This window comes from Lampetra planeri, chromosome 31 (assembly GCF_965212315.1).
Source record: "Lampetra planeri chromosome 31, kcLamPlan1.2.h2, whole genome shotgun sequence".
Classification (NCBI taxonomy): domain Eukaryota; kingdom Metazoa; phylum Chordata; class Hyperoartia; order Petromyzontiformes; family Petromyzontidae; genus Lampetra; species Lampetra planeri.
Window position 1 is genome coordinate 4,269,473 of NC_136137.1, and position 27,246 is coordinate 4,296,718.

The 27,246-nt window shown below is 48.8% G+C and overlaps 1 protein-coding gene across 1 annotated transcript; it reads left to right on the plus strand.

The window, feature by feature from the left end:
• Positions 1-3,378: 3,378 nt before the first annotated feature.
• On the plus strand, positions 3,379-25,868 carry LOC144729113 (endoplasmic reticulum membrane sensor NFE2L1-like). Its single transcript, XM_078609069.1, is given in 6 exon segments — positions 3,379-4,963; positions 15,352-15,561; positions 18,052-18,138; positions 21,010-21,168; positions 21,566-23,278; positions 23,280-25,868. Coding segments are annotated over 6 exon segments (2,961 nt in total). The 5' UTR covers positions 3,379-4,315; the 3' UTR covers positions 23,424-25,868.
• Positions 25,869-27,246: the final 1,378 nt, after the last annotated feature.

The window sequence follows — 27,246 nt, forward strand, 5'->3', positions numbered from 1 at the left end:
TAGCGCGGTTCGATACGTATACGGTGCGAAACAAATTCAACAGACAATTGAGTATGGGTCTCTGTGAGTTTCTTTGGGTCTCTATGGTTCTTTCTAGATTTGAAGCTTTCGTGACTGCAAGGATTCATATTCTTAGGCTTTTTCGGTAAAGTCACGTAGGTAAAAAAATTGAAATTAATAAAAGTAAAATAAAAATAAAATAAAAATCACGACGTTTCGGAGGCAACACAAGCTTCCGTCTTCAGGTGGAACTGTCACAGCACGATAGCTGTATCAAGTAAGAGAAATTCCAAGAACACAGTATTTGTATATATACTGGTTGAGGGTGGGAGGAGCCAAGGTAGGCCCTGAATACTATTTTATTTTCATGGTTCTATTCCTTCAGATCTTAGGAAACCACTGAAGCCATTTAGGATTAAATAATCACCATTGAAAACTCATTTCTTTCGAACTGCACTTTGTGTTTAGTGTGTTGTCCTTAGCCCTGCACCTCCGATTAGCACCGTTGGCCACCTACGGTGCGACAGAAGTTCAACACATACACGGCCTGTGTCTTTGGCCCCCACCTGGGCCTGCATCGGGAATGCTGAAAGAGGTTGGGTCGCGAACCGTTTGGGAGGTCGCAAACCTGTGCAGCCTTTTGGCGTCATCTGGTCCAACACCAATGGAGACTAGGCTCTAAGAAAAGCTGTCTCGGGTGTGGACCAATCAACTTCCAGGACAGTGCATATCATTATCAGAGTTGTTTCTTTTTTTTGCATTTTGACTGCTTGTGTTGTGGTTATTGCAAACATGAAGCCTTGTAGAAAGGTGTCAGTGTTTGTACCAGTTGAAAGGGTAAAAACCTATTCTAGATTTGAAGCTTTCGTGACTGCAAGGATTCATATTCTTAGGTTTTTTTCGGTAAAGTCACGTAGGTAAAAAATGAAAATTAATAAAAGTAAAATAAAATAAAAATCACGACGTTTCGGAGGCAACACAAGCCTCCGTCTTCAGGTGGAACCGTCACAGCCATGACAGCTGTATCAAGTAACCACGACAGCTGTATCAACTTGATACAGCTGTCGTGGCTGTGACGGTTCCACCTGAAGACGGAGGCTTGTGTTGCCTCCGAAACGTCGTGATTTTTATTTTATTTTACTTTTATTAATTTAAATTTTTTACCTACGTGACTTTACCGAAAAAAATCTAAGAATATAAAAACCTATTACTATACTGTGCAGCCCTGTTTGAGTTGTGTGCGGCCCTCGCTTGGGCCTGTGTCTGATACCCGTCAGCTTGGGCTCACACCTCTGAACTAAAACTAAACAATAACATGTTTTATTTTACCAGGTAAGCCTCACTGAGCTCTTTAGCTCTTTTCAGAAGCAACCTGGCCACACTTGATAGCGCAACGAAGTTGGTTAATACTCGCGTGGAAATGTATAGCAGCTAAACACTCTAAACGCATGATGTTGATTCGAACTGTGGAGGGAAAACCAGAAGACCCGGAGAAATTCCACGCGACCACGGGGCAGACCAGAGAACACACTTCAAATATACAGCAGCAGGCGTCAGTCAGGGTTGGGGATCGAACCCACGACCTCCTGCATAGCAGGCGAGGGAGTTAACATCTCGCCAAGCTGTGGCTGTTCGCATAGGTGTCTCTTGGGATTGAATGCGATTGTGGAATCCCAAGAAGTGACGTTTTGAGTTTGGGCCTTTGGGTTTTGGAGTATCTCCAATTTTTTTTTTTTGAGACAATAGCCCAAACGGCTTGTCACACGTGTGTGCCGTATGTGGGCACGATGTAATAATTCTAGATCTGAAGCTTTCGTGACTGCAATGATTCATATTCTTAGGTTTTTTCGGTAAAGCCACGTAGGTAAAAAATTAAAATTAATAAAAGTAAAATAAAAATTAAATAAAAATCACGACGTTTTCTTGGAATTTCACTTACTTGATACAGCTATCGTGCTGTGACAGTTCCACCTGAAGACAGAGGCTTGTGTTGCCTCCGAAACGTCGTGATTTTTATTTTATTTTCATTTAACTTTTATTAATTTAAATTTTTTATCTACGTGACTTTACCGAAAAAAACCTAAGAATACGATGTAATAAGTTGAGGCAAAGTGAAGGTGCAGTTGAAACGCATGTCAAAATGTGTGGTATACAATCTCATTAAAATACCAAACACAACCACAAGTCATAAACATACATTTTATTTGATATACGTTATATAAAACATTTATTAGCAAGGCAAATATAATTTTTGACTTAAAACTTTCGTGACTGCAGGAATTCATATTATTGGTTCTTTCGTTAAAGTCACGTAAATAGAAAATATAAATAATAAAATCTAATAAAAATAAGAAAAAACTTAAAATAATACATTGAAAATAATAAAAGCTATTTTTTTAAATTCTTTTTTTCTATGTACGTGACTTTACCGAAAGAACCAAGAATAGGCAAATAGTATTACTACTGTGCTGTAATATTTCAGCCATACATTGAAAAAACACACAAAAGCTTTACACTTATAATAACAATTTAATTCAACGATTATTTCCTCTAAGGGTTGCTGGTCGTTTTTAAAAAGTCTGTTTTAATATCAGTGTCTAAAAATGCAATTAGCAACGGATTAAAAAACGATATCTATATTTGTTTTAAGTGACCTTTCATTGCCCATGTGTATAGCGGCTTGCAGTGGCTGTGGAGATCACGTGACCCCTTCACGAACGATGTTTTCCAATACGCGAATCGAATAACATAGATTCGTGGTACAACGCGATTCCACGCAGGTTATTTACTGTGGGACTGCGGTGGGCTTAAGAATCGATATGCATCGATGGATCGATGCATCCTTGTGTTAACCCCCCCCAACCCCCGAAGCCCCGAACCACGTGTAGTGGTCCAACAATGTGCAAGTCACAGTAGGGGGACCACAAAGGTATTGCTCTGCTATCTGCAGTCTATCAATGCAAACGATCAAGCAACCAAATTGTCTTCCAATTACCAGAACGTGGTTAACCGCATTATTAAAAAAAATTAAGCGCATAATTCTATGAAATTAATGTTAATTAACGTATATATTTTTTAATTAAATTATGACTGACAACACATTTTTAACAAACCCTCAATTGTTCTGTCGCTTTTCGGCACGTCGCGAGTACCCCTTTGATGGGACCCCGTCCAGGAAGCCGGGGCCCGGCGTTCGCGAAGGCACGCCGCATTGAGGAGTTACTTGACGTAATAATAAACGCCTTGGAGGAAGATCTCTGCGCGTTCTCTCCGCTTACATTGCATCGCGCGTGTGCCCTCAGGGCGAATTTTATATTGAAATAAGCCGTGGGGGGGGGGCATAAAGTAAATAAATTATTAATGTGGGTTGTGGGGGGGTTGGTGGGACGACGACGACTTCCGCTGTCAGTGTTGAAGGCAAACGCGAGGCCGCCTTTGTCAGGACATGCGCGTTGGAGGCTTTAATCGAAGCGTTACAACCACCACCACCTTTCCGTGTTGATTACTATTACTACTACTACCCATATAAGAGAGTCAATCGTGTTAAGTGTAAGTCGCTGCCCACCAACCTCCGTTGTACCGAGGCGTTCGCGGCTGTTCGGCGTGGCCGAGTGTGGGGAGGTAGTGGGGTCGAGCCCGTGGATTGATCCAGAAGTTTTGGGAAGGCACCCACGGTCCCCACTCGCCTTCTTTGGATCTCCCCCCCCCATCCTCCTCCTATCCTCTCGCCCGCGTGTCTCTTGTTAATGAATCGGACATCGCTGGGCTGTATACACTCCACGTTTACAACACGGGAGCCGTGTTCGTAACGAAAGACCGGCCCTAATACGCCCGAACAAAGAAGCAATAATACGTGTAACTGTTACAGGAACAAGCCATTTGGTAGTCGTGGTAAGAAGCCGGGGGGGGGGGAACGGGAGTAGCAGCAGCAGGAGGATTAAACAGCAAAATCGGCACTGGTGGTGAGAGAAACGAGCAGCTTGAAGGGCATCTTCACAACACTCTCGACCGAAGCATCAAGAAACCAGCAGCATCATCGGCAAGAGAGAGAGGGGGGGAAGGAGCCAGACTTCGTGGGTGGAATCAGGAAGGCCATATAAAGTCACGGCAACTGCATGAGCAAAAGGCGGAGGCAGAGGCCGGCTGTATAAGAAGAAGAAGCAGCAGCAACAAGAACAAACAACCGACGACCAAGCAGCCCTACTATCAAGAGCTGTAGTTAACAGAGCAAGGAGCGAGAAGGCCATTAAGTGCCAACAGCAGTTGTGGGTCTCCATCGTCAAGAAAAACCACCAACAACACCACCAACACCACCATGTACCCGCTGAAGAAGTACTTCACAGAGGGCCTCATCCAGCTCACCATCATGCTCAGCTTGTTACGCATGGACCCGGACACCTACCTGATGGGTGGCCCTGGTCAACAACACCAGCACCAGCAGCACCTTCACGACCTGCTGCTTGTGCAGGGCCCGGCTCACACCCGGCCCGGCTGGGACACGATACCCGGCGGTTTCCAGGGCCCTGGCCTGGGTCTGGGTGGTCCTGGTCCGGCCTTGCTGCTCCACCCCAAGAATCCCGACGCCGCCTTCCTTGACGGCTTCTGGGACATGCGACGTCTCCTCGATGAGGTTCGATCCCTCGATCGGATTCGAGCCGGCACCACGGACATAGCCGCGTGGCTCGTGCACAGCCACGGCGGAGGGGCCTCGGCCTCCTCCTCTTCGGCGTCTGCGGCGGGCGGTGAGACGGAAGGCGGTGGTGGCGTGGGTGGTGGTGGTGGTGGTGATGTGGAGGTGGTGGGACAGGGCCAGCCTGGAGGTGGTGGTGGTGGAGGTGGTGGTGTGGTGGTGGTGGAGACACGGACTGCTGCTGGGCAGGAGGAGGCTCGTGCGTTGGAGGAGAGGCCCTTGGCTGCTGGTGCCGAGGCTATGACGGTGGGAGGCAGCGAACTGACTAAAGAGGTATTCGCACACACACGCACGGACATCGTGTAGGGGTTTCAATCATCGGTTCATTCATTCGATTGCCTTGCGTTGATTTTGCCGTCGTTTGCTGTCGAGCCGGAATCTCGCGGACACGCGGATTTTGATTTGTTTCGAAGCTGAACGCGATCCGGGCCTTGTGTGTCGGTGTTTGAATGGGGCGGCCACCCACCCCCGATGCATGTCAGGGTGTCATAGGCGTCTCTTGGTGTACAGCATTGAGCAGCCCCAGTGCCGTGTGTGTCCAAATCTATTATACCCTCCGAGCGATGATGCTCCATGCACAATAACGATGGTAAGTCGTCGTCCAATCAACACAAACGTCTGCACGGTGCACTCTCTTTTAGAAAAATCGTCCCGCAGAATCGTAATCGATTATCACGATTCTCTTAACCCTTACCAAAGTAACCCAAAGCAGCAAGGATCAACAACAGCACGCACAGAAACATGAACCATTTTAACCACGCGCTGTCTTGTATTACTTTTTTTTTAAATCGGCCCTACTCGTTTTGAACATTGGTTACGAAACTGCCTTTGTGTGCTTGTTTTGATGCTTGGCTTTAAACAACGATGGGCCGATGTTGTAATGGGTTACGTGTTGCGGTGATTTATAACACTCCTTAAAACAAACCATAGTCCCAATAATCCCATCGTGAAGGGAACGATGAAAGATTAAAGTGTACAGTAAACAAGGGCGCTGCTGGATAACATTTTATTGTTGATGATGGTATTTTCGATATTGATGTCACAAGTCCCATCAAAATGGCTCCCTTGCTCTCTGAATGAGTCAATAGGGCAACCACTCCCCCATCTCTTTCTCTCTGTTGGTGACACTTGAGTAGATGGTGGTGCTCATTCCACATTCCTCTGGCAGGAGTCACTTTAGGCATCGGCTGGGCCTCTGTTAGCACCGTTTTTGACTGTATGACGGAACCGCGTTCACTCTTGACAGGTCTGAACATCGGCGCCTTCGTGTCGGGTAGTGGACCTGTGCATCCCTTTGCTGGTCCACTGCTGGATGAGGGCCTCCCTTACAGAGTTGCGGGTCGTGGGGAGTTCTTTGCCAATACTTCACCTTTGCTGGCCATAGAATTTCAGTGCAATTTTAATTTTGCTGCACCTGGCGTCTGCTGCCTGATCAGTAGCAGCAAGCGGCCACCTCGACCTATAACAACAGCCTGGTTTGTGCTTTGGTGGTGGTCACCCATCCGAACACCACCCAGACTCAAAGACCTGCTGAGCTTTCGAGATTTTGAAGGAAGCGTTGCAGGTGAATTGGTCGTGAGCTTGTGTAGATACATTATCATTACAAGAGACGTTTTTTCACATTCTCTCGGGGTATCGTATTACAGAACTTGTCCATCTGCTCCTGTAGATAACAGAGCCGTTGATTCATTTCACTTACAGAGATCACAGAACGATTAATCTCGCAATCTTCCAGGTGGTGGGTGTGTACGAATCCTATTACGCTCCCCTTGTGTACATGCCCTCTGCTCTCCCTTGCTCAAGAGGTATTTTATCAAAAGACCTGCCCCGCACCCGGTTAAATACAGGACACCGGCCTGAACAAACATGTCCAAGAATGGATTATGTTTAATTGTTATTTATGTAACGTCGAGAAGAGAAAATTGCAAGGGAAACAGTGTCCACTTCAACCACATCATGTAGACTGGGGCAGAAAAGTGGTAATTTATGCACTACTTACTGTCCCAGGCTCCTAAAAACCATAAACCCTCACTCACAATCCTAAACCACGTGACCCTCAACCCCAAACCCTAAATCTTATACCCGGAATGCTAACCATAACCCTAAACCATAACTCCGAATCCAAACCTTAGCACCTATCCCCTAATCCATAACCACGAAACCATAAACCTAAACCCTATCCCACAACCCCTAACTCATAATAATCCCCAAACTCAAACACTGGGTCATATGTCCCCTGGGCTGTGAACCTAACCCTTAAGCCATAACACCCCCCCCCCGCCCCCCTCTTAATCTTAACAATAAACCTTTCTTGGAAATTAGAGACGAGGCGTTGCTTAATATTTCATCAACTGAAAACCAATGAGGAAAGAAGGGCTGTGGTTGCATAAAACTCTGGTAGGTCTTTTTTTTGAAACTTATCTCACACCCGGTGGTTCTTGCAGGGGTTCTGTGGTGGTACGTGAGAAAGTTGGCACGAGCGCATGCTTGAGGTGCTGTCACATTTCATCTTTGAGAAGTGGTTTGGCAGGCAACACATTATTATTTGTGGGCCATTAGGATCACAGGTTATGGCCAATTAACAATGGCCTCCACTTTAATCACGTGGGCCCTTTTTTAAATCCTTTATATTAAGTTCACTTGCTTGCTTGCTTAGGACCGTGCAAATCTTTCGGTCGTTTTTTAACCCACTTCCCGTGATCCAATCGAGCTGACATTTTGCACACAGACTCGTTGTGCGTGACAATGTATTTTCGTGAAATTTTTTTTCTAAAATTTTACACTTTTTTAGGAAAAAATAAATTATATTTAATTACCAATTGCTTAATGGTGGCAGCCATTCATGTGACCCATAGGTGGCAGCCATCTCAAGCCAGAGGACGAGAGGACTCTAGCCGCCACGCATATAAAGGATTTATAGTGAAAAACTTTGTTTTTACAGGTTAATTTTTGGTTCTTTTATAATCGGCTTGAATAATGCTTCAAGACTTCTGCAAATTATCACGAAACGTCGTGATTTTTATTTTTCACCTACGTGACTTTACCGAAAGAACCAAAGAGTATGGATCCTTGCAGTCACGAAAACTTCAAATCTAGAATGAAATGATCACCAAGCCATGAAAAACGCTAGTAGTTAAACGGCGCATATACGAGGTGATTAACATGGACATCTCTTATTGGGCGGGAGGGGGGGGAGGAAATTTAAGTGAAGGCTGCAAAGTCTAAAACAGATGTGAATAGAGTTGGCTTGCATCACATTGCATAAGTCGCGCGCCCTCCCTCCCGCCCACCCTAAGATGCACGTGTCGCTTTAGTGGTGGTGGTGTTACCTGCCTCTTGCAAAACATTGTGGTGTGAATAGTTTACACACAACACTCCACGCATCACTGGCCGTCCGTCACCCACCACTATACCGGCCAATCACAGGCTTCTGCAACTGAAGCGCCGGTGCATTTGTTTAATCAAGCGGGGGGGGGGGGGTGTTTTTGTAGTTTCCTGGTTTACAATGCGCGGGGATCATTTGAGTACAAGGGATATTTTTTTTTACAGCGGGGGTGGTCAAAAAAAAGCCACCGCCTGATTGTGTGCGGTGAGTTTCATGGCCGTCCTCCAGCTTTAGTTGGTGGAGAAGAAATAGGGCCCTCCCATTCAAGAAAGTGAGAGTTTCATTCCTGGCCAGGGTCAACTTTGAGCCCCTTTAGTCCTCTCCACGGTTGTGAAAGTGAGCACCACCTGGCCACACACTAAACTTGGGGCCTTACTGAGACTCGGTGGCTTTTGGCTTGTCGTAAATGCACTACACTATGAACCCAGCGACCTGAGTTTTATTCCTGGCCAAGGCTAGCATCAGTGGTTGCGCGATATCTTAACTGGTCCTGTGAGTGATATCTCACCGGTCCTGTGAGTGATAGATTAACTCCCACGACTTATACGGCATGAGAGGTGGTGGGGGGAGGGGGTGGCCTTCATCCAACAGTGGATCTAAAAAGGGCTGTCGTTTTAAAAGAATATCATTAGACACCAGCATGGGACTGAAATTAATGAATAGTATGTTTAATAACCAGGCACGTAAACAGGCGTTGGCTTTAGGTCAATTAGTGGTGCGTAAAAAAAAAGAACATTCAGCTCTTAATACATCATCACAAACATGCAGCAGTGTAGAGACGGAGAGCTATACATCAGATCTTGTAATGGGAAAATCGGCGATTTGAAAAACATGATCTTAGCCACGCTGGGTGAGTGCCATGACCTCCTTCACATAGACCCAGCACTAACCTCCCCAGGCCACCCTGTTCACTTTTGGCTAGCCGGAGAGGATTACAATAAATGGTTGGGGTGCATGGTAAACACTCACCGTGTCCCTGCCACCACCATTTGTGTGCGTGTGTTTACGAGTCCAAAAGTGGATCACTTGACTCGCTGCTGCCCTCATGCAATCCGCCCCCCCCCAACCAGATTCTATTGGTGGGTGCCCGGACGTAACTCATCCAAGTAGAAGTCGATCCCGAGTTACTCCACCCTGGCTATGCGTAGGTGTCACTGCCGCAGTCGTGGGCGCAGCAGTGCGTGTGGGCGCATATCTGGGGTAGTGGAGAGTTTGATTCCCGCTCACAGTCGACACCAGTGACGATTATGTGAACGGATCGTGGACCTTCCCTAGGTCAACTCGACCTCAAATGATTAGCTGGTGTGGCGTGTCAACATCGCCACTGGGGAGGCCAAGGTTTCCGGGCGTGGTGCTGGCATCCCACCCCTTCGTGTGCCGTGTTGGCCTTCATAGGTGCTCGCTAACAGCACTTTCACCCAACAGTCTGTTAAGGCTATTTTGGGGAGTTTTGTCTTTGTGCGCATATCTCCTTTACCCTGTGAGGCACCATGGCAATGTTATGGCATTTGTCACCGGCAGTCATCGCTGGCGGCAACAACTCTTACTTGCGACTGGATTGGAACTGGCATCAAGTCGATGAGTCCTGAGGGTAGAGCGGTCGTGCAATGGTTGGCGGATCAGTTCTTAGGACGATGTCGAATGGCAGTTTTGTTGTACTGAGGGCCGCAGAACTCGATAACTCAACGACGTCTGTCAGGAAGACTTTCCTAACATAGCTTTATGATATATTGATATGGGATTACTTTATTGGTCAAGAACGTCGCAGGCTTTATTCGAACCTGGAAGATGGTACGCTTTGGTGGTTCTCGCCGACGGGAACACGTGGAGTGGGATTGGCCACAAATCCCTTGGGGGGGGCGGTGGGGGTCTGCTCCCTTGTTGCCTAGCGCGATGATGACCTCTAGATCGTCTGGCAGGCCGTGGTAGCCTTGGTGACAGATTGGGAATTTACCACAAAGTAATCTGTGATGTGTTTTTCTTTTGGGGCAAGCCTAGGAACCAAGGGCAGATTGGGAATTTACCACAAGGTAATCTGTGATTTATTTTTTATTTTTGGGACGAGCCCTCGGAACAAAGGATCCTTCCGTCTGCGTGAAGCAGATGTCCCTTAATAGCTTCAGGCTTTGAAATGCGAATTCTCCCTGGAACAATGGTTGTAAAAAAACCAGCTGGTCTGAAGTGGGTTAGGATTAGTGTTGCTTGTCCCTGTGGTCAGTGTCAAATTTCCATCATGTGACTGCTGGGGAAAGGCAATGTGTCTATTGCAAACACATTCAGTGTTAGCTCTCACCCCCCCCCCAGGATGCGTTTCAACGCAGCTGGACATCGCAGCCAGTCTCGTCCCGACCGCGAACATTCAGCCGGCCAATCGGGTTACGTTCTCGTGAACTAGCTGGGGAGGGCTCTCGATTTCCATTGGTTGCTCGCTTCGTAAAAGCACCCAGTGATAGGAGGGCGGTGTTGTCATGTCGGGTTGAATCGTACTGCTGCGTAGGATTCCGTGCGGTTGTGCCGTGCACAGCTGTGCTATGGTTTGATGTTTTTTTTAAATTATGGTTGTGTTGCGCCGTGCGGTGTTGGTTCGCCACGACATCCGACTTTGTTTTCCTCCCGTGTGCTGGTAGCCGCTTCAGGAAGCGGCTCGCGTCCTCGTTATCGTGAGCCCGCTCCTGCAGAAGCTGCCAGCACGCGGAAGTGAAACGTCGGATGTCCTTCACCCCCCACCCCCGCACATCCCAATTAGCACGGTTGGCTACGTACGGTGCGAAAGAAGTTCTACATGTCTGAGCAACACACAGCGGTACAACCCGAAAACGCAGGGTGGTGGAGGGGGGTTGCTGGGAGAAAAGGTGAAGGTTGTTGGGTTGTTTAAACAGATAAATAATCTTCCCCTGGCCAAGGGTACAGGTTGTCATCGTATTGCACCATGCACTCTCTGGTTTTGGCATGGCCCGTGCTCTTTGCCGTCTTCCGGCTTTACTGTCACGCTCCCGGAGGCGGAATATATTTATCTGGTTCGCGGATAATGAGCAACGTGGAATTTTTTTAAAAAGTGTTTAATTGGCGACTGGTTGTTATAAATTTCCACATGATAAGCCACTTTGTTGACCTATCAATCGTGGCCAGGTCACTTCTGAAAAAGAAATGTATAGCTCAGTGGGCCTTACCTGGTAAAATAAAATAAATGTTAATAGTAGCTTTAGTTTCATTCAGACCACTGGGCTGTCATTTTTGGCAGCCTAAATGCAAACTTTTGTTCAGATTTGTTTTAGTTGTAAGCATAGGATTGACTAATATTCGTGGCAAATCTCAGTCTTTTAGCCTTTCTATAATAACATCATTAGAAAAAGGCATCTGCCACTGTCACCATCATGCATGTACAACAGATTTCTTTTTTTTACTGCCAAATGCCCCTGTGGCTCAGCCCTGAGAGGTTTCCAAGAACCAAACTGCTGCAAGGCAACATGGAACGATTGGCTTGCTCCATATCCACATGCTGTAAAAGTAACCGAGGCATTTTCTGAGTACAAGTTAAATGCCCCAGTGTGGTTGGAGCTTGTCCCATTCATCCCAGAAATATTTGTTTGGTTTATGACTGACGGACCTTGGCTGGCTTTCACCACGATGTCACAGTGACCTTCCGTCATGGTCTCCGATATCAAAATAGGAGGCTTTCTCATCATTAGTAGCTCCTAAAATGTCTCGCATCTGAACTCCATCTCGTCATAAACAACAAATGCTTTAGTAGAAAAACCCATCGCATAGCCATGATTAGCCTATTGCTGGATGAAGGGCCCTCTCCCCAGGCTCTGATCATGCGATGTGAACAATCCAAGCAGCAGCCGATGTCGGCTCAGTTGTGTCGCCGCCTTTGGCTGTCGTTCTGTCATTAGCTTCAAGCCTCTGGAATCAATCCTTTCCAGCAACATGTCCTACCCCCAAGGCCGCCGAACCTGCCTGTGTTCTCTAATCCAACGTGTTCCTCTGTCTCTCTCATTTGCCCATAACTGATGTAAAAAGCACTATGGTGTCAGAAGTCTGGTAGAAAAAAAACCTTATACTCTTAGTTCTTTCGGTAAAGTCACGTAGGTAAAAAATGAAATAAAAATTTATAAAAATAAAAATCACGACGTTTCGGAGGCAACACAAGTCTCCGTCATCAGGTGGGACCGTCACAGCCAGATTTGCTGCAGCAAACGTCGTGATTTTTATTTTTATAAATTTTTATTTAATTTTTTACCTACGTGACTTTGCCAAAAGAATTAAGAGTATGAATCCTTGCAGTCACGAAAGCTTCAAATCTAGAAGAAAAAAAACCTATTCAAGTTGTCCATATCGTGATTTGTCGATGTGCCCAAAACTGATCTCGTGATGGCTTCAGCCTTAATCATTACTCAGAAACGTGTACTATTTATATCCGTTGGACATGTTGACAGAAATAATATAATTGTAATTTAACTTGTTTTCACAGGGAAGACACGCCGAGTGTTTAAACTTTACGTGGGATATTTGGACAATTTTCTGAGCGGGTTTTTTTGTACGTGTTGGAACAAAACATTCCACGGTGCCTGGAGAAAATCGAGCGCGATGGGTACATCAAAATCTCTGCATGGATAGGTTCAAAACTTACCATCTCTACTCCCTCACAAAGAAAGTCATCTTAGTTACCAGGCATAGCTGACAACCGAGATGACTATAATATGAATGCTTGTTGAGGGCATCCCCATCCCTTACCAGTAATTTATCTATACTTTAGCATAATCAAGGGTTTTGTTGAAGTAGTAACGAATGTCACGTTTTGTTTGTGACAAAGCTCGCTAAATTTGCTGTGTCAGGTGGTGGCGGGTTTAACGACACATTTATATTCACTCAATCTAACCCAAAAAAAACCTTTATGGATAATATTAGTTGCGAAAGCCTACTACGTGTGAAACCTACTTTAGCACTTTCGACAATAACACTGCCGTAAAACAGAAAAAGATCTCTGCTGCGAAGAATGAACATTGCCCAAAATGTCACCTATTATATAAATTTTTTTCTCTCTCGATTGGGCAACGCTGTTTTACGAATCCGTGAGCGGCCTCCTGTTTATTTGTGCTCGTGCGCCCAATTCAGTCCTCGCCTCTTTTAAACATTTCTAACTCCTTTAAATACTCCACCACTGACCGGTAACAGTGTAAAGTATCATTTCGATTTAAAGCTTTCGTGACTGCAGGGATTCATCTTCTTGGTTCTTTCGGTAAAGTCACGTAGAAGGGAAATAATAAAATAATGCAAATAAAACATTTAATAATTCTCACGACGTTTCGGCCACAACGCAAGCAGCCGTCCTCAGGTGAAGAACAGGTCTGTCGGAAAGACAGCGTCTGAATGTTCAGACGCTGTCTTTCCGACAGACCTGTTCTTATTTTATTATGTTTTATTTTTATTATTTATTATTTCCCTTCTACGTGACTTTACCGAAAGAACCAAGAAGAAAAAAAGTGTAAAGTATCGTCATTTTTTTATTAAATCCACGATGATCGATTTGTTTTAATTTCGAGACTTGACACATGATGGGTGTTGTCATCCCCCCCCCTGCCCGCTCCATAGCTTTGGCAACACAACATACCCACAAACGTCCACACACACACCCCTTTTTCTTTACCTTCGTCTGCAAAGTGCAGACTGCACACAAAGGCATCGACTCACTCTCTCGCACGCATGCGGGCACCGAAGTGGCTCCGAGTCGAGGGGTGGGGCACTGCAACTGCTGTTGCTGGGCGTTGAGGCTGTTTTCTGGGCTACTGCCTCCCCCCCGGTTGCGTTGTTTTTTTACCCGGCAATCTGCCCGCCGTTTCTTAACCCCATCCCACCTACGTCGTCAACGGGACGAGGTGTCCACCTGCAAGCTGTAGTCAAGTTTCAAGTTTCATTTACTAGGTATAGCCCTGTGAGCCATTCGGCTCTTGAATCGGGTGCAACCGCAACAAACAAAAAAAGAAAAACATGAACAAGAAAACATCTTAAAGTGACTATGTGCAAACAGAAAATCCAAGAAAAGACAGCAAAATATTGCAGAAAAAGCTCTGTACTACAACAAACAAACATGGCCAACCCGAAAAACTTTTCAAAAATCACCAAAATAAAGCCATAAAAGCAATGAAACGGTGATCATAGGAACTGTGACCGAATTTTCACAATAAACGACGTAAACAACATGTACTACCAAACTTTGCAGCCATAGCTGGCTGCGTGAGTCACTCCACAACAGCAGGAGCATCAGTCGGAGTGTCAACATTTTTCAATGCACCTTTAAGATCAACACACTAAATCAAAACACAGGTCATACACCGTTGGCCAAGGAGAACAACAAGGCGGCAGCCCACCCCTGGCCCCCCATAGGGGGCTGCCTCGTAGACGTTTCTGCCAAACAACCAAAATAGCTTTTTGTTGTTTGGCTTGATGAATCTTAAGTTGGGACGGACTTTCGTCGGATCGTAAGAATCCTTGTTTCTTGTTTTAGCTCGACTGCGGGGCGGCAGGTTCGACGCAGTGTTGGCACTTCCGTGGAAGTTGTTTTAAATGGAAGTGTATTAAAAGCTTTCTTTGCCAGCGTTTTTGATTTTCCAGGAATTGAAACTGGATATCCATTATTTGCCGTCTGATATCACATGGTGAGCTATTTCGGCATCGACAAGCTTTGTCAATGATGTCATCTCGATCTTGATCACAACTTGTAGTTGCGCGAACCATGCGTGTGAATTTGCCCGGCAGTATTAAGTGTCTCTGCTTGTAAGGGACACTTAAAAACAAACCCCACAGATGACCTGTAAACAAGTTGTGGCCTGCCCTGGGTCAAAGTAAAATTACACACGGGGAAGGTGGCGTGACTGTTTACACACCCAATTGACATCATATCCTGTCATGCCCTGTCTGCTCAACAACTACGGGAAGAGCAAGCGTTGGCTTGGGGGAGAACTTCATCTAGCAGTGGAGCGGTCACGGCTGGCCATGAGTGTCGCTCTGTGGCAAAGTGTCTTATGAGAGGCTGGTCCCTTCCAGGGAAATGTGGAATTTACGCAGCTGGCTTCAGCTTGCCATTAGGAAATCGGCTCTGCTCCATTGTGCTTTTTGAGCAGACTGATACACTTGGTAACTTTTTACTGCTTTGCGGTAAAGTAACACGCCTAGAGCGATGTGATCTTCTCTGGCGTAGGAGTGAAATGGTTTGGTTTTGTGCGTGACACAAGACCTCGCTAATGAATTGGCTGCTTTGCGCGTTTCGCCCCAGGACCTGGACCTCATCGAGGTGCTGTGGCGTCAGGACGTGGACTTGGGCGCGGAGCGCGTCGCCTTCGACTCGCTGCACCGCCAGCGGCAGGCCAAGGAGGAGCGGTTCCCAGGAGCCGGTGGCGGTGTTGATGGGACGAACGCGGAGGCGGTCGACGGGGAGACGGGCGAGGCTGTGGAGGGGGGAACGTCTGATGAGCGGCTCGTGCAGGTGAGCGGGGTGAGGGGGGTGAGCGGGGGGGTCCCCTTGGGAGTCGTGCAACAACAGCGGGCTGATTTTCCCCGATTTAAAATTGGTGTCTTGCGCCCACGGTTAGGAATTTGCTTTTCTTTAAATGCGTCGGCAAACTCAAATCAGCTCTGCGTCACTTCTCATCTCGGCCCATTCCAATGCACCCCAACTGTAGTCCGAACCAAGGGGACACCAACACACAGGTGGCAGCTGTCCCTGGGCTGCACAAGGTGAACGACTGGACATCTATGAAAAAGAGCTTTATAGCTCATCGGATTCCTCCAGTAGATATATAATAATTTTTCTGATTCTGAACGCTGCTGGCCTGTAAGAAGTGGGCATGAGTCTGCCAGTAGGGGGGTGATGTTGCGATTAGATTTTTCCCAATGAAGTAATTTTGTGATTCAATTTATCAAATTTGTCAGACTGCGCTTTATTCTTTGGTCAACACACCCGTGGGCAGTTGAACACGTAGTAGTAGTAGTAGGCCTTCAAGACCAATATCAATAATAAGGGTTTTTTGGGTTACATCGCGTAAATATAAATGTGTCGCTAAAACCCGCCACCACCCGACACAGCCAATTAGTAAAGTTTGTCACCTAAACAAAACGTGCCAATTAGTTACTATGTCAGCACACAGGTGTGTTGGAGAGTAAGCCCACAACATTTACACCCGCAGTATTAACCAGGGCCGCCGCTGGGCCTCAAACTGCAAAACCTCCACATCAAGCGGCAAACACGCTCCAGCTTGGCCATGTACCCGCCGTAAATTGCGCGTGTGCGAGACACAACGATTGGTTAACATTTACATAAGGTAGTTAAATTGAAAAAGTGTGTTTAAAATTAGTTTTTTATGCAGGTATTATTAAGTGGGATGGGACCATCGATTCACTCCACTTGAGTAGTTTTTGGTTTATTCATAACTCCATCTATGGACCTCTAGTAGTAAGTATACAGGTCCCTACGTGCATCTGTGGGTCACTGCCTAAGTGTTTGTAAGTCTACGGGGTCTATGTATGCCTACGAGTGTCCATGGGAGGCATTAACTTAGATTCACTACACTTCTACTATACTTTTAAGTTGCCAGGTAAGGCCCACTGAGCTTTATAGCTCTTTTTCAGAAGCGACCTGGCCACAAATGACAGCCCAACGAAGTGGCTCATCATGCGGAAATGCATAGCAGCCAAACACACTGAACGCGTGTTGTTTAAAAATGTAGAGGGACAAAAACCGGAGGACCCAGAGAAAAATCCACTGGACCACGGAGAGAGAGACGCAAACTCCAAATATACAGCATGTGTCAGAGTCGGGCTCGAACCCACGACCTCCTGTACAGCAGACGAGGTAGTCGGCTGTACTGGTTCAGTGTCTGACCCTCGAGCCACTCATGCGACCTGCTCAACGAGGTTGAGAGTCCCTCTTAATTGCAATTCTGTTTAGCAAGACAGTTGACACTTCATGAGATGAGCCACACCCCTTGTGCTTTGAAACCGAGCCTGGGGCGTGTGTTGCTAATGAACGAGGGTCTTGCCCGAGTCGCCGGGAACACGGCCGATCTCATCAGATCCTGCAAGCTAATCGGGGCTTGAGCCTCGATGATGCTTGGATGAGAGACCATCTATGTATCAGGAGTTGTAGACGCCCGATTTGTATATGGCACGGTTGGCTACGTACCATGCGACAGAAGTTCATCATGCGCACATTCATAGGCAACTGTGGGTTGCTATGATGTGGGGCAACAGAGGCCATTGCAGCATTTAATTGTCATACCCCATTTCCTTTTCTCCCAATGTCCGTGCTTCTCGTTAATTTGCCAACCCCGCATCGGTAAGAAACGTGGTCAAGGTGTGGTCTAATAACCCACGTGGACCCGCACGCCGTGCGGAGGCTTTCATCCAGCAGTGGACTGGCACGAGTTCTGTACGCAAGATTTTATTTTAGCTGGGTCTTGTCGATCGAGTTTGGCGACCCTGAAAATGTTTCCTCACCTGGTACACTCCATCCAGTATAACTCTGTGTGGCTGTGGCTATTTAGAGACACCGGGAAAATATTTGGGTGGGAAATTAAGCCCCGGTGTGTGTGTGTGTGTTGTGCCTGCACACAAAGTGTCTCCAAAGAAATGGCATCCTGTGTGGCGACGTCACAATGTGTCGGTGTGTTGGTGCCACTCCCACATAGGGAGCGGTCGCGCAGTGGTTACTGCGCTCCACTAACAAACCCGGTGACCAGAGTTTGATTCCTGCTCACGACCAGTAATTTTGGCCTTTATCTGAACCGGTCCCGGGTCTCCCCTAGGTTGACTCGGTTTCAAATAAGTACTATCGCCACTTGGGAGACCGGGCGTGGTGCTGGCCACCGACCCCCACCTCGTGTACCGGCCTTCATAGGTGCTCGCTATAACAGCCCCAAGCCCCCAACAGTCTGTTAATGGTATATGGCGGGGTCTTTGTCTTGTGTCACTCCCACAGCCCGCGACTTTGCCGAGCGAAACGTTTAGTCTGGACGAGTGCCTGCAGTTGCTGGAAGCGAACTTTCCCTTCGGCGAGGGGAGCGAGGTGAGACGCTGCGTGCGATGCCAGATACGGGCTTCACGTTCTTCACCTTCCTGAGGCTGATGCGGCGGCTGCTGTTTTAAACCTACAAAAGTTTACTATTTTTATTTTAGCAGGTATGTCCCACTGAGCCCGGTATAACCGGGTTTTTAACTAAACCCTGTTATTTGCAAGAAAGCCTGTGGCATGGTCGAGCGATTAGTGCGTTTGCCGCTCATTGAAGAGGTTAGTGGTTTGAGCCCAGCGGGGGCCGCCCTGGTGAATTATTACCGCGGGTGTATTAAACTGAAGAAATGCGCGCAGGCCGATTCGCAGTGGCCGTCAAAGATCCTGCGACGTTCGTCAACGAGATGTGTCGACCGTTGAGCAGCGACGCGCTCCAAATTGACCAATTTGGAAAATTATCACGCACGTTGCTCGACTGGGTAAAAGCCGCAAAGCAACGTGTCCCCCCCCCCCCCCCCATATTTGTGTGTGAAACCTAGCACCTTTGTGGTAGCCTTGCACTATCAGAACTGCAAGAATGTCATATTTACTCGATTAATATATTATATTGCTATTCATAGAAATATATGTAGAGATAGCAATGCAGTATAAAGCTTTAAAAAAAACCTGCCACCGAAACCGAATATTACAAGCCAATTGAGCTCTAGGAGCGTGATTTATTAAAATAGATATTAATTTTAGGGGGCCCCCTAAAAATAAAAAAGCGCGACACGCTATTTTAGGTGACGCACTACATGTGACCTGCAATCACATGAGGGGAGGATATTGCGGTTCACCACCAAGTGTTTTAGTGTGCGAGGTGTTCGCGTGACTCCCCCTGATTGCACGCAAGAATCCATCAATCTTCTCCCCCCCTCCCCCCCGGCGGTCGATAACGCCTCTGATTTGTAACCAGGTGTGCTGGGAGCCCTTTGCACCACCCAGAATTTTGAAGGCATTTCTCTATTTAGCGCCTCTCAACGGCGTCGCCAAATTGCCGGTCCTTGACCACACTCCGCGTGCCGTAGGAGGGGGAGGTGTAAGTCTCATTGGGCGGCCGATTGTTGATTTTGAGGATTTGGCTCGACATTGGTCCTGTGCGTGTTTTCTTGAAACCACCTGCTGGGGGCAACGTGGTTAACGGCGGCGTTGCGGTCGGCGCACTGCGCCACAAGTCTACTCTGTGCGTGTGTGTATGTTGAACTTCTTTCGCAATGTACCTAGCGAACTGCTAATCGGAGGTGCGGGGAGGGAAGACAACAAACTAAACACGAAAAGCAGTGCTAAAGATAAGAGTTTTATCAATCTTTGATGATTTAATAGTCCATAGCTCCAGTGGCTTCCTAATATCAGACGGAAGAGACCCACAGAGAATGTATTTCTCATCGTATGTAGGCAACTGTGCTAATTAGAGGTGTTGGGGGAGGGGGGGTAACAAACCAAACTCACAAAGCAGTTGTAAAGGAATGAGTTCATACTCTTAGGTTTGTTCGGTAAAGTCACGTAGGTAAAAATAAATAATACAACTAAATAATAAAAAGAATAATAGAAATAAAATAATAAATTGCGACGTTTCGGAGGCAACACAAGTCTCCGTCATCAGGTGGGACCGTCACAGCTAAAATTCGAATGACTTTGATACAGTAAATTTTAGCTGTGACGGTCCCACCTGATGACAGAGACTTGTGTTGCCTCCGAAACGTCGTGATTTATAATTTTATTTCTATTATTATTATTTTTTCCTACGTGACTTTACCGAAAAAACCTACGAATCCTTGCCTTCACGAAAGCTTCAAATCTAGAAGTAATGAGTTGTCAATTTACATTTAAAGGTGCATAGCTCCCCGTAGCCTCCTATTACATCAGAAGGATTACAGGCCATGATGGCGAATATTTGAATGAGTGCAAGGGCCACCCCAAACCCAGGTCAACTCGGCCTTAAGTAAATACCTGGTGCAGTGTGTAAACACCAGCACTGGTGGTGCTGGTGGTCACCCCTTCATCCGGCCCGCCAGCCTTTAATTGGTGCTTGCTACAACGGCACTTGCCCTAATGGATGGAGTACGTACGGTTGGCTACATGGGAGATCTTGATTTTCTTTCCCCCCACCCGCTGGTTCCGCCCGCCCCCCCCCCCACCTTCTAATGAAGAATTTAAAAACGGACATTAAATTGCAACGAGTCGTGTTCAAATTGTATCGCCGTTACAATATAAGAAAGGGGCCTTGAGTCTTGGCAGGTAGGTGTTCTCAAGGGACCATCGTTTGAAGGAATACAATTCTGACCGATGGGCTTGAAAGATTAATGATGATAATTTTACGTGGGGTTGGTTTCTTGACTGTGCTCTGCCGAGGCCATCCGCGTCATTCGTGAGTTGATCGACGTGGCCAGGGGGCCCTGGGCTCGGAAATGTTGAGCCGGCGTCGATGAGATTCCCAGTTCAATTCCATGTTTGTGATCTCCGTGATTAAACCGGGAGTGAGCTGATGGTGTCATCCAAACTCAAGGCCCCTTTCTAATATGACATTATTGAGACCCATAGACTGACATACAAACCTTTAGACTTGCATATTCATAGGCTTAGATAGACCCATAGACTTACACTTACCCCTATACCCACAAACTTAAACAGGAAACTCATAGACTTACACAGACTTCGATGCACTTGTTCATGTAGATACTCGTAGGCTTACGGGGACCCATAGGCTGAGATGATATAGAGATCCATAGGGCTTCCATCTGAACACGTTGCGATTAGACCAGCAACTCAAGTCTTAACGAGCCAACGGTCTCAGCCTGATCACCAATGAACTGCCCAACAAACAAATCCAGTAGCAGTGACTCGAAAATTACTGACAGTGGCGGCGGTGGTGGTGGTGGTTGTGTGAAGCAGGTTGCCGTGCCACCGCAGCAGCAGCAGCCGCCGCCGCGTGTTGGCCTGGCCCTGCCGACAATGACAGCGGCTGGGGTGGCCGATCGGGCCGCCCCTCCTCGCTCGACCGCGCTGGACCGGCACTTGCAGGAGCTGCTCTCCCTGCCCGAGTTTGAGGTGAGGACGGGCAGCTCTTCGGGACGTGATGGCGAGCGTCCTTTATGTCTTAAATGTCATCTTATACCCTTCGCCGTTCCCCGCTGAATCTCGGAATGTGCAGGGGGTTCGCGTGAATTTTGTACTGTGGCACACGCCCTCCCGCATGGCCTTGCGGGATCCTTGGTACGTCTTTAGATCGGAAGACGTACAGATAAGCATATTTTATTGAAAGTACGTACGTACGTGTACGTCATCAGAATGGGAAAGGTTTAATTATCATCCGGGAAACCCTCCGTGTGGTTCCGAGCTCCAAACTGGGTGTGCCTTTCTCTGTGTTCCGGCCTAAATAGGCGCTCACCGACCGCACTTTCCCCAGCAGTCTGTGTAACGCGTGGATCTTTGCGTCCGCGCGCAGGCGCTGGCGGCCACCAACGACAGCTTCCCCGACGCCTACGACTCGGCGCTGCTGCCGGAGCTCGCCGGCGACGCTGGGCGGGGCTCGCTGCTCCTCTCGTCGCTCAACGCCTCCTCGTGCCCCATCACCCGCGACGTCAGCCTGCACGACGCCGCCGCCACCGCGGGGGCGGCCGCTCGCGATGAAGCGGCCCTCCTCGCCGCGGCCGCCGCCGCCGCGGCGAGGAGGGCCGCGTCGTCGCGAGCGGCCCCCGTGGCCCGCGGGCCCTTCTCGTCGCCGCCGTCGTCGCCGCCGTCGTCGTCGTTCTTCTTCAGCAGTGGCTTCGAGGCGCTCGACCCGTGCCACTCGCGCAACTTCTTCCGGCTCGACTCGTCCGACGGCGCCGACGTCATGGACATGGAGCTGGGAGCGCCGCTGGGAGCGCCGCTCGCCCCGCGCCTCTCCTCCGACCTGTCGGACGAGGCGCTCACGGGGCTCCTGGACCCGGCCTTCCTCGACGAGCTCAGCCTCATGGATCTCACGGACGAGGAGGGCATGGACATCGTCGGCCCCGCCGCCCCCCCCGCGGCCGGCGGTTGCTCCTCTTTTTCCTCCTCTTCCCCATCGTCATCGTCATCCTCCTCTTCCGCCTTCTCTTCCACCTCTTCCTCCCCGACCGGAGAGGTCGTCGCCGTCCTGACGCCGCCCCGTTCCGACTCTCTGCTCTCCGCGTGCGACGGAATCTCCGGCTTCTTCGGCATCCCCACGATGAGCAGAGAGCAGAGTGGTGCCGATGCTGGGCAGCAGCTGCAGCAGCTGCGGCAGCAGCAGGGCGAAGCGGGGGAGATGCTCGGAGCGACTCGGCGCACAAGCCTCTGTGCTGAGCTTGACTCTGACTCGGGCCTCTCTCTCGGCTCGAGTCCCCGCGCCTCGTCGCCCAGCTCGTCCATCACGGCCGGTGACGAGGAGGAGGACGAGGAGGAGGAGGGGGCGGTGGGCTACAGCGACGGGGAGACGATGGATGTGGACTCGTCCTCGGACGACGAAGACGACGACGACGACGACGAGGAGGAAGAAGAGGAGGGCGCCGTCGGGGGCTACCAGCCCGAGTACCGCAAGTTCTGCCGCATGGACTTCCGCAACCCGGACAGCTTCCGCTCGATGCCCTCGCTCGACCACGTGCAGCACAACCACACGTACAACCTGCAGGCCGGCGTCACGCCGGCGCAGCACAAGCAGCAGCAGCAGGGCAAGCTGTCGTCCGCACCGTCGCCGGCTTCCGCGTCGAGCAAGGACCGTCCGTCGACGCGCCTGTCCCGCGACGAGCGCCGCGCGCGCGCCATGAAGATCCCCTTCTCCACGGAGAAGATCATCAACCTGCCCGTGGAGGACTTCAACGCGCTGCTCAGCGGCCACCGGCTCTCCGAGCCGCAGCTGGCGCTCGTGCGCGACATCCGCCGGCGCGGCAAGAACAAGGTGGCGGCGCAGAACTGCCGCAAGCGCAAGCTGGACACCCTGCTGACGCTGGAGGGCGAGCTGGCCGCGCTGAGGCGGCGCAAGGACGAGCTGCTGCGCGAGAAGCTGGAGAGCGGGCGGGCGCTGCGGGGGCTGCGCCTCAAGCTCGGGGAGCTGCACGCCGAGGTGCTGGCTTCGCTGCGCGACGGCCGAGGCGCCGGCCGGAGGCCGCTGAGGCAGGCGGAGCTGCTGCTGCTTCAGCGCGTGAGCGAGGCGGGGGGCGGTCGGGGCGGCCGCCGGCGATGACGGCGGCGCGGCGGAGGCCGCGGGCGCGACGGCGGTGGCGTCGCGTGACCGGGCCGCGTCGGCGCAGAGGCGCGCAGGCGGCGGCAAGAAGGGCAAGAAACAGGAGAAGAAGGAGTAGGCTGGGGAGGGAGTGAGAGCGGTCGGGTGGCAGAGAGAGGCCGATTTCATACAATAAGCTGAACGGCATTGTGGGTGTGTAGAGCCGCAATACCCCACCCCTCCTCCCCGCGCGTGCCGCGACAGGGCTCGTGCGCGTGTATGTACATACATATATGCCTTCATCCAGCAGCGGATTGATCACGGCTCACGGCGATGACGCTTCATATATGCACGGCGGTCCCGCTTCGGGCGGAAGTGCGACTGCTATACGAGATATCGCAGCTGTATCTGCGCCACGGCAACTGTGCGGTTACTCCCGGTTTTGCCCTCGTTAGGGATCATCAGTACAGCGTAGCCCTGCTTTTACCCTGCTGCCACGATTGTGCCTAGGGGCCATCGTCATAGAGAAGGGGGGGGGCCCTTATCCTGACAAACTGCGGGGGTGTGGAGGGGGGGGGGCTGTGTACAATAAGGGACTGGCGCAGTGCGGGAGGAGGGGTGGGCTTGGTGAACATGGCTCTGGGAATCCCCCCCCCCTCCCATTGAGTGGGATGCATGCGAAGGCGGAAACACCAAAAATGCGAGAGAGCGGGCGAGGAGAGACGCGTTGCGACGGCCCCGTTGCGCCCGCCCCGTTGCACGTGTCGCTTGCAGCTCTGACGCGGGGGGGGGGGGCGGGGGGGGGGAGTTCCCTGACGGGCGGGAAGGGAACTGTCTGGCTTCGTCCTACGTTGGGGCAAGCGCAGAGAAGGCCGGCGTCATGCCGTCGCGGCGCTCCGCTTTGGCACATTGATGAGCGAGTGGGGAGAAAGAGCGACCCGGCTGTGAGGACGTCTTGGCTGTGCGAGAATGGGGATGCGTGTCCGTGTCGTTGAACGTGCGAGTGTCTTTCATTGTGAGCGTGTGTGCGCGCCTGCGTGAGTGCGCACCTGTGTGTAAGTGTGTGTTGTGCCTGTGCGGTAGTGCAACGGTTAGCGCTAAAAACCCGGCGACCAGAGTTCCACTCACGGCCAACACCAGTGACGATTATCTGAACCGGTCCTGGGGCCTCCCCTAGGTCGACTCAGCCTCAAGTGAGTACCTGATGCGGTGTAAACATTGCCACTGGGGAGACAAAGGTGGCCGGGCGTGGTGCTGGCCACCAACCACCTCGTGTAACGTGCCAGCCTTCATAGGTGCTCGCTAAACAGCACTTGTCCCAAAAGTCTGTTAAGGATACACGGAGGATTTTTGTCTTGTCTGACAACGAGCATGCGTGAGTTTGTCTTCGTATGGGGAGCGGTGGCGTAGTGGTTAGTACACGGTGCTAACCAACCTAGGCCACCCGAGTTAGATTCCAGGCCACAGCAGTCATCGGTGCCGATGTTGAAAACAAACGGCAGTCCAGGCGTGGTGCTGGCCACCCACCCACCCCCTTCGTACGCCATGCCGGCCTTGATATGTGCTCGCTTGACAGCGCTTTCCCCAACGGCCTATGTAAGGTTACAACAGGGAGGAAGATCTTTGTCCTTGTGTGTGTGTGAGAGCGAGCGTTGTGTAACATGTAAAGTCTGTGTTTCACATTGACGCACGTACACACACACTTCGTGTGTGTGTACGTGCGCACGTGCACGAATTTGAATGAGGGGTCCGCACGAATGCGTGCGCGTGCGTACCACAGAAACTGCCTGATAAGGCTTGAAGCCAGGGGCTTGGCAAGTATGCAAAAACAGCACCAAGTACAAGAAAACGTTAATTCTGTTTATTGTTCTTTAGTATCGATGCAGTTTGTGTTGGGTTTTCTTTTTGAAGGATGAAAAACAATTCTCTCCGTAAAGAATTATCTTTGCTTGTCCCTCCAGTTTGGGATCTCGTTAATTCAGTCGACATCGCCTAACTCTGGACTTTTGTTACTGCTCTTGCAAAAAAAAAAACTTGCGGTTCTTTTTTCTCCCTGGCCGATTTTTTTAATTTAATGTTCCGTTATTTTCAATTCGTTGTGGCTTCCCACTTGACAAATGATGAGTTTGTGCAGTGCGGTTAAGTTCCCTCGTGTTGTGCGATGATGCATAATGCTTCAAATGTATGCGTTTTAATTTTTTGTAAATATTTTTTTGCTAATTTCTTAGGTCATTCGAGAGTAAATTATACTGTCATCAGGGATGCAGTTTTGTTTTGAGTGTTTTTTGTATTTGGGTTTGTGCCTGCGCGAGTGCGTGCGTGTCTGCGTGGTGAAAGTCCACTGCTTGTTTAAATGTAAATACTCTTTACTTTTAGTTAGGTATATTATTGCACTGTTGGCCATGATTTATGCTACTGATACTTTTCTGAATACAATTACAACCGCAGTACACGAGTATTCCTTGCTATGTGGCATTTTGGAAATAAACCAAGGGGAATAAAACGTTATTTAAAAAAATACATTGTCTCATTTCGTAAAAATTCACTGTAAATCCGTATACTGTACATAAAATAATACGATGTTCTTGTGCGTCCGTGTGCTAGGTTTCTTGAGCATGTTTGAAGTCGTTGAATTTGCACAGCCAAGTTAGGTTTGGCGTGGAGTCTCTGAAGCTCATTGGGCTTACGAAACTATTCAGGAAAATCGCACAATAGAACTGCAAGCAGCACGTGTCATTAACGCTGCCTTGTCATGATACGATATTTTCCCCTCGTTATTAACAAATTTGTTATCTGCGACTTCTGGCTGTCGCATCTGGATCTCTGCACCACGACTGCGTCAAAAGAGAAGAAAAGTGATGAGATGAAGTGAAATAACGGGAACTTAATTTACAAACTATTATTTAATGTATTATTGGTTCTTTCGGTAAAGTCACGTCGAAGGGAAATAATAAAATAACATAAATATAAAACAATAAAAATTTTCACGTTTCGACTGCAACACAAGCAATCATCATCAGGTGTGAAATCCACAGCAAGAATTTTTCTTAAATTTCTTGCTGTGGATTTCACACCTGATGATTGCTTGTGTTGCAGTCTAAACGTGAGAATTTTTTTTTATATTTATATTTTATTATTTCCCTTCTACGTGACTTTCCCAAAAGAACCAATAATATGAATCCCTGCAGTCACGAAAGCTTTAAATCAAAATTTATTATTTAATGCTTCAACATTTATTTTCATCATTATAAGCGATGTTTGTGTTATAATTTTCATTTATGTATTTAAAGTAATTCGTAAAAAAAAATTAGGTTTTCGTAGGCTAATAACGTGCGCGAAATTAGCTACTTGCGAGCATCTTCGGAACGTGGCCCTCGCCAATGACGAAGGGAATACCGTCCGTGAGGCTCGCGTGTTTAGCAGTGGCCGTTAGCTGCCGCTCCGTTCTTAGTCTCGACCAAGCAGCCATCATCCCTGCTCGAGATGCCTCCTGCCTAAACCCACTTCGCTTATCACGACCTCTCTAACGTAAATCTTGACTTAAAGCTTTCGTGACTGCAGGAATTCATATACTCTGCGTCTTTCGGTAAAGTCACGTAAATAGGTTCAAAGAAAATAACAAAATAACATCAGGAAGAGGGGGGGGTAGCTTCTAACCCCCCCCTCTTCCTGAACGCTTGTGTTGCGATCGAAACGTAGTTTTTTGTTATTACTTTGAACCTATCTACGTGACTTTACCGAAAGACCCAAAGAATAGGACCTCTAATTTGTCAACTTTCTCAAATCCATGTTCATTTCTCGGTGCACAAATCGACTTTTTTTGTTCCATTTTCTATGTCAAGTTAGCGGAGGCCAACCAACCACATCGAGTGCACACCTGGTGTCGTGAAAGGTTTGAATTTGCTCGGCAGTGTTCATGATGGATGCGGTAGATTGTGAGTTGTGTTTTACAAAGCACTTTT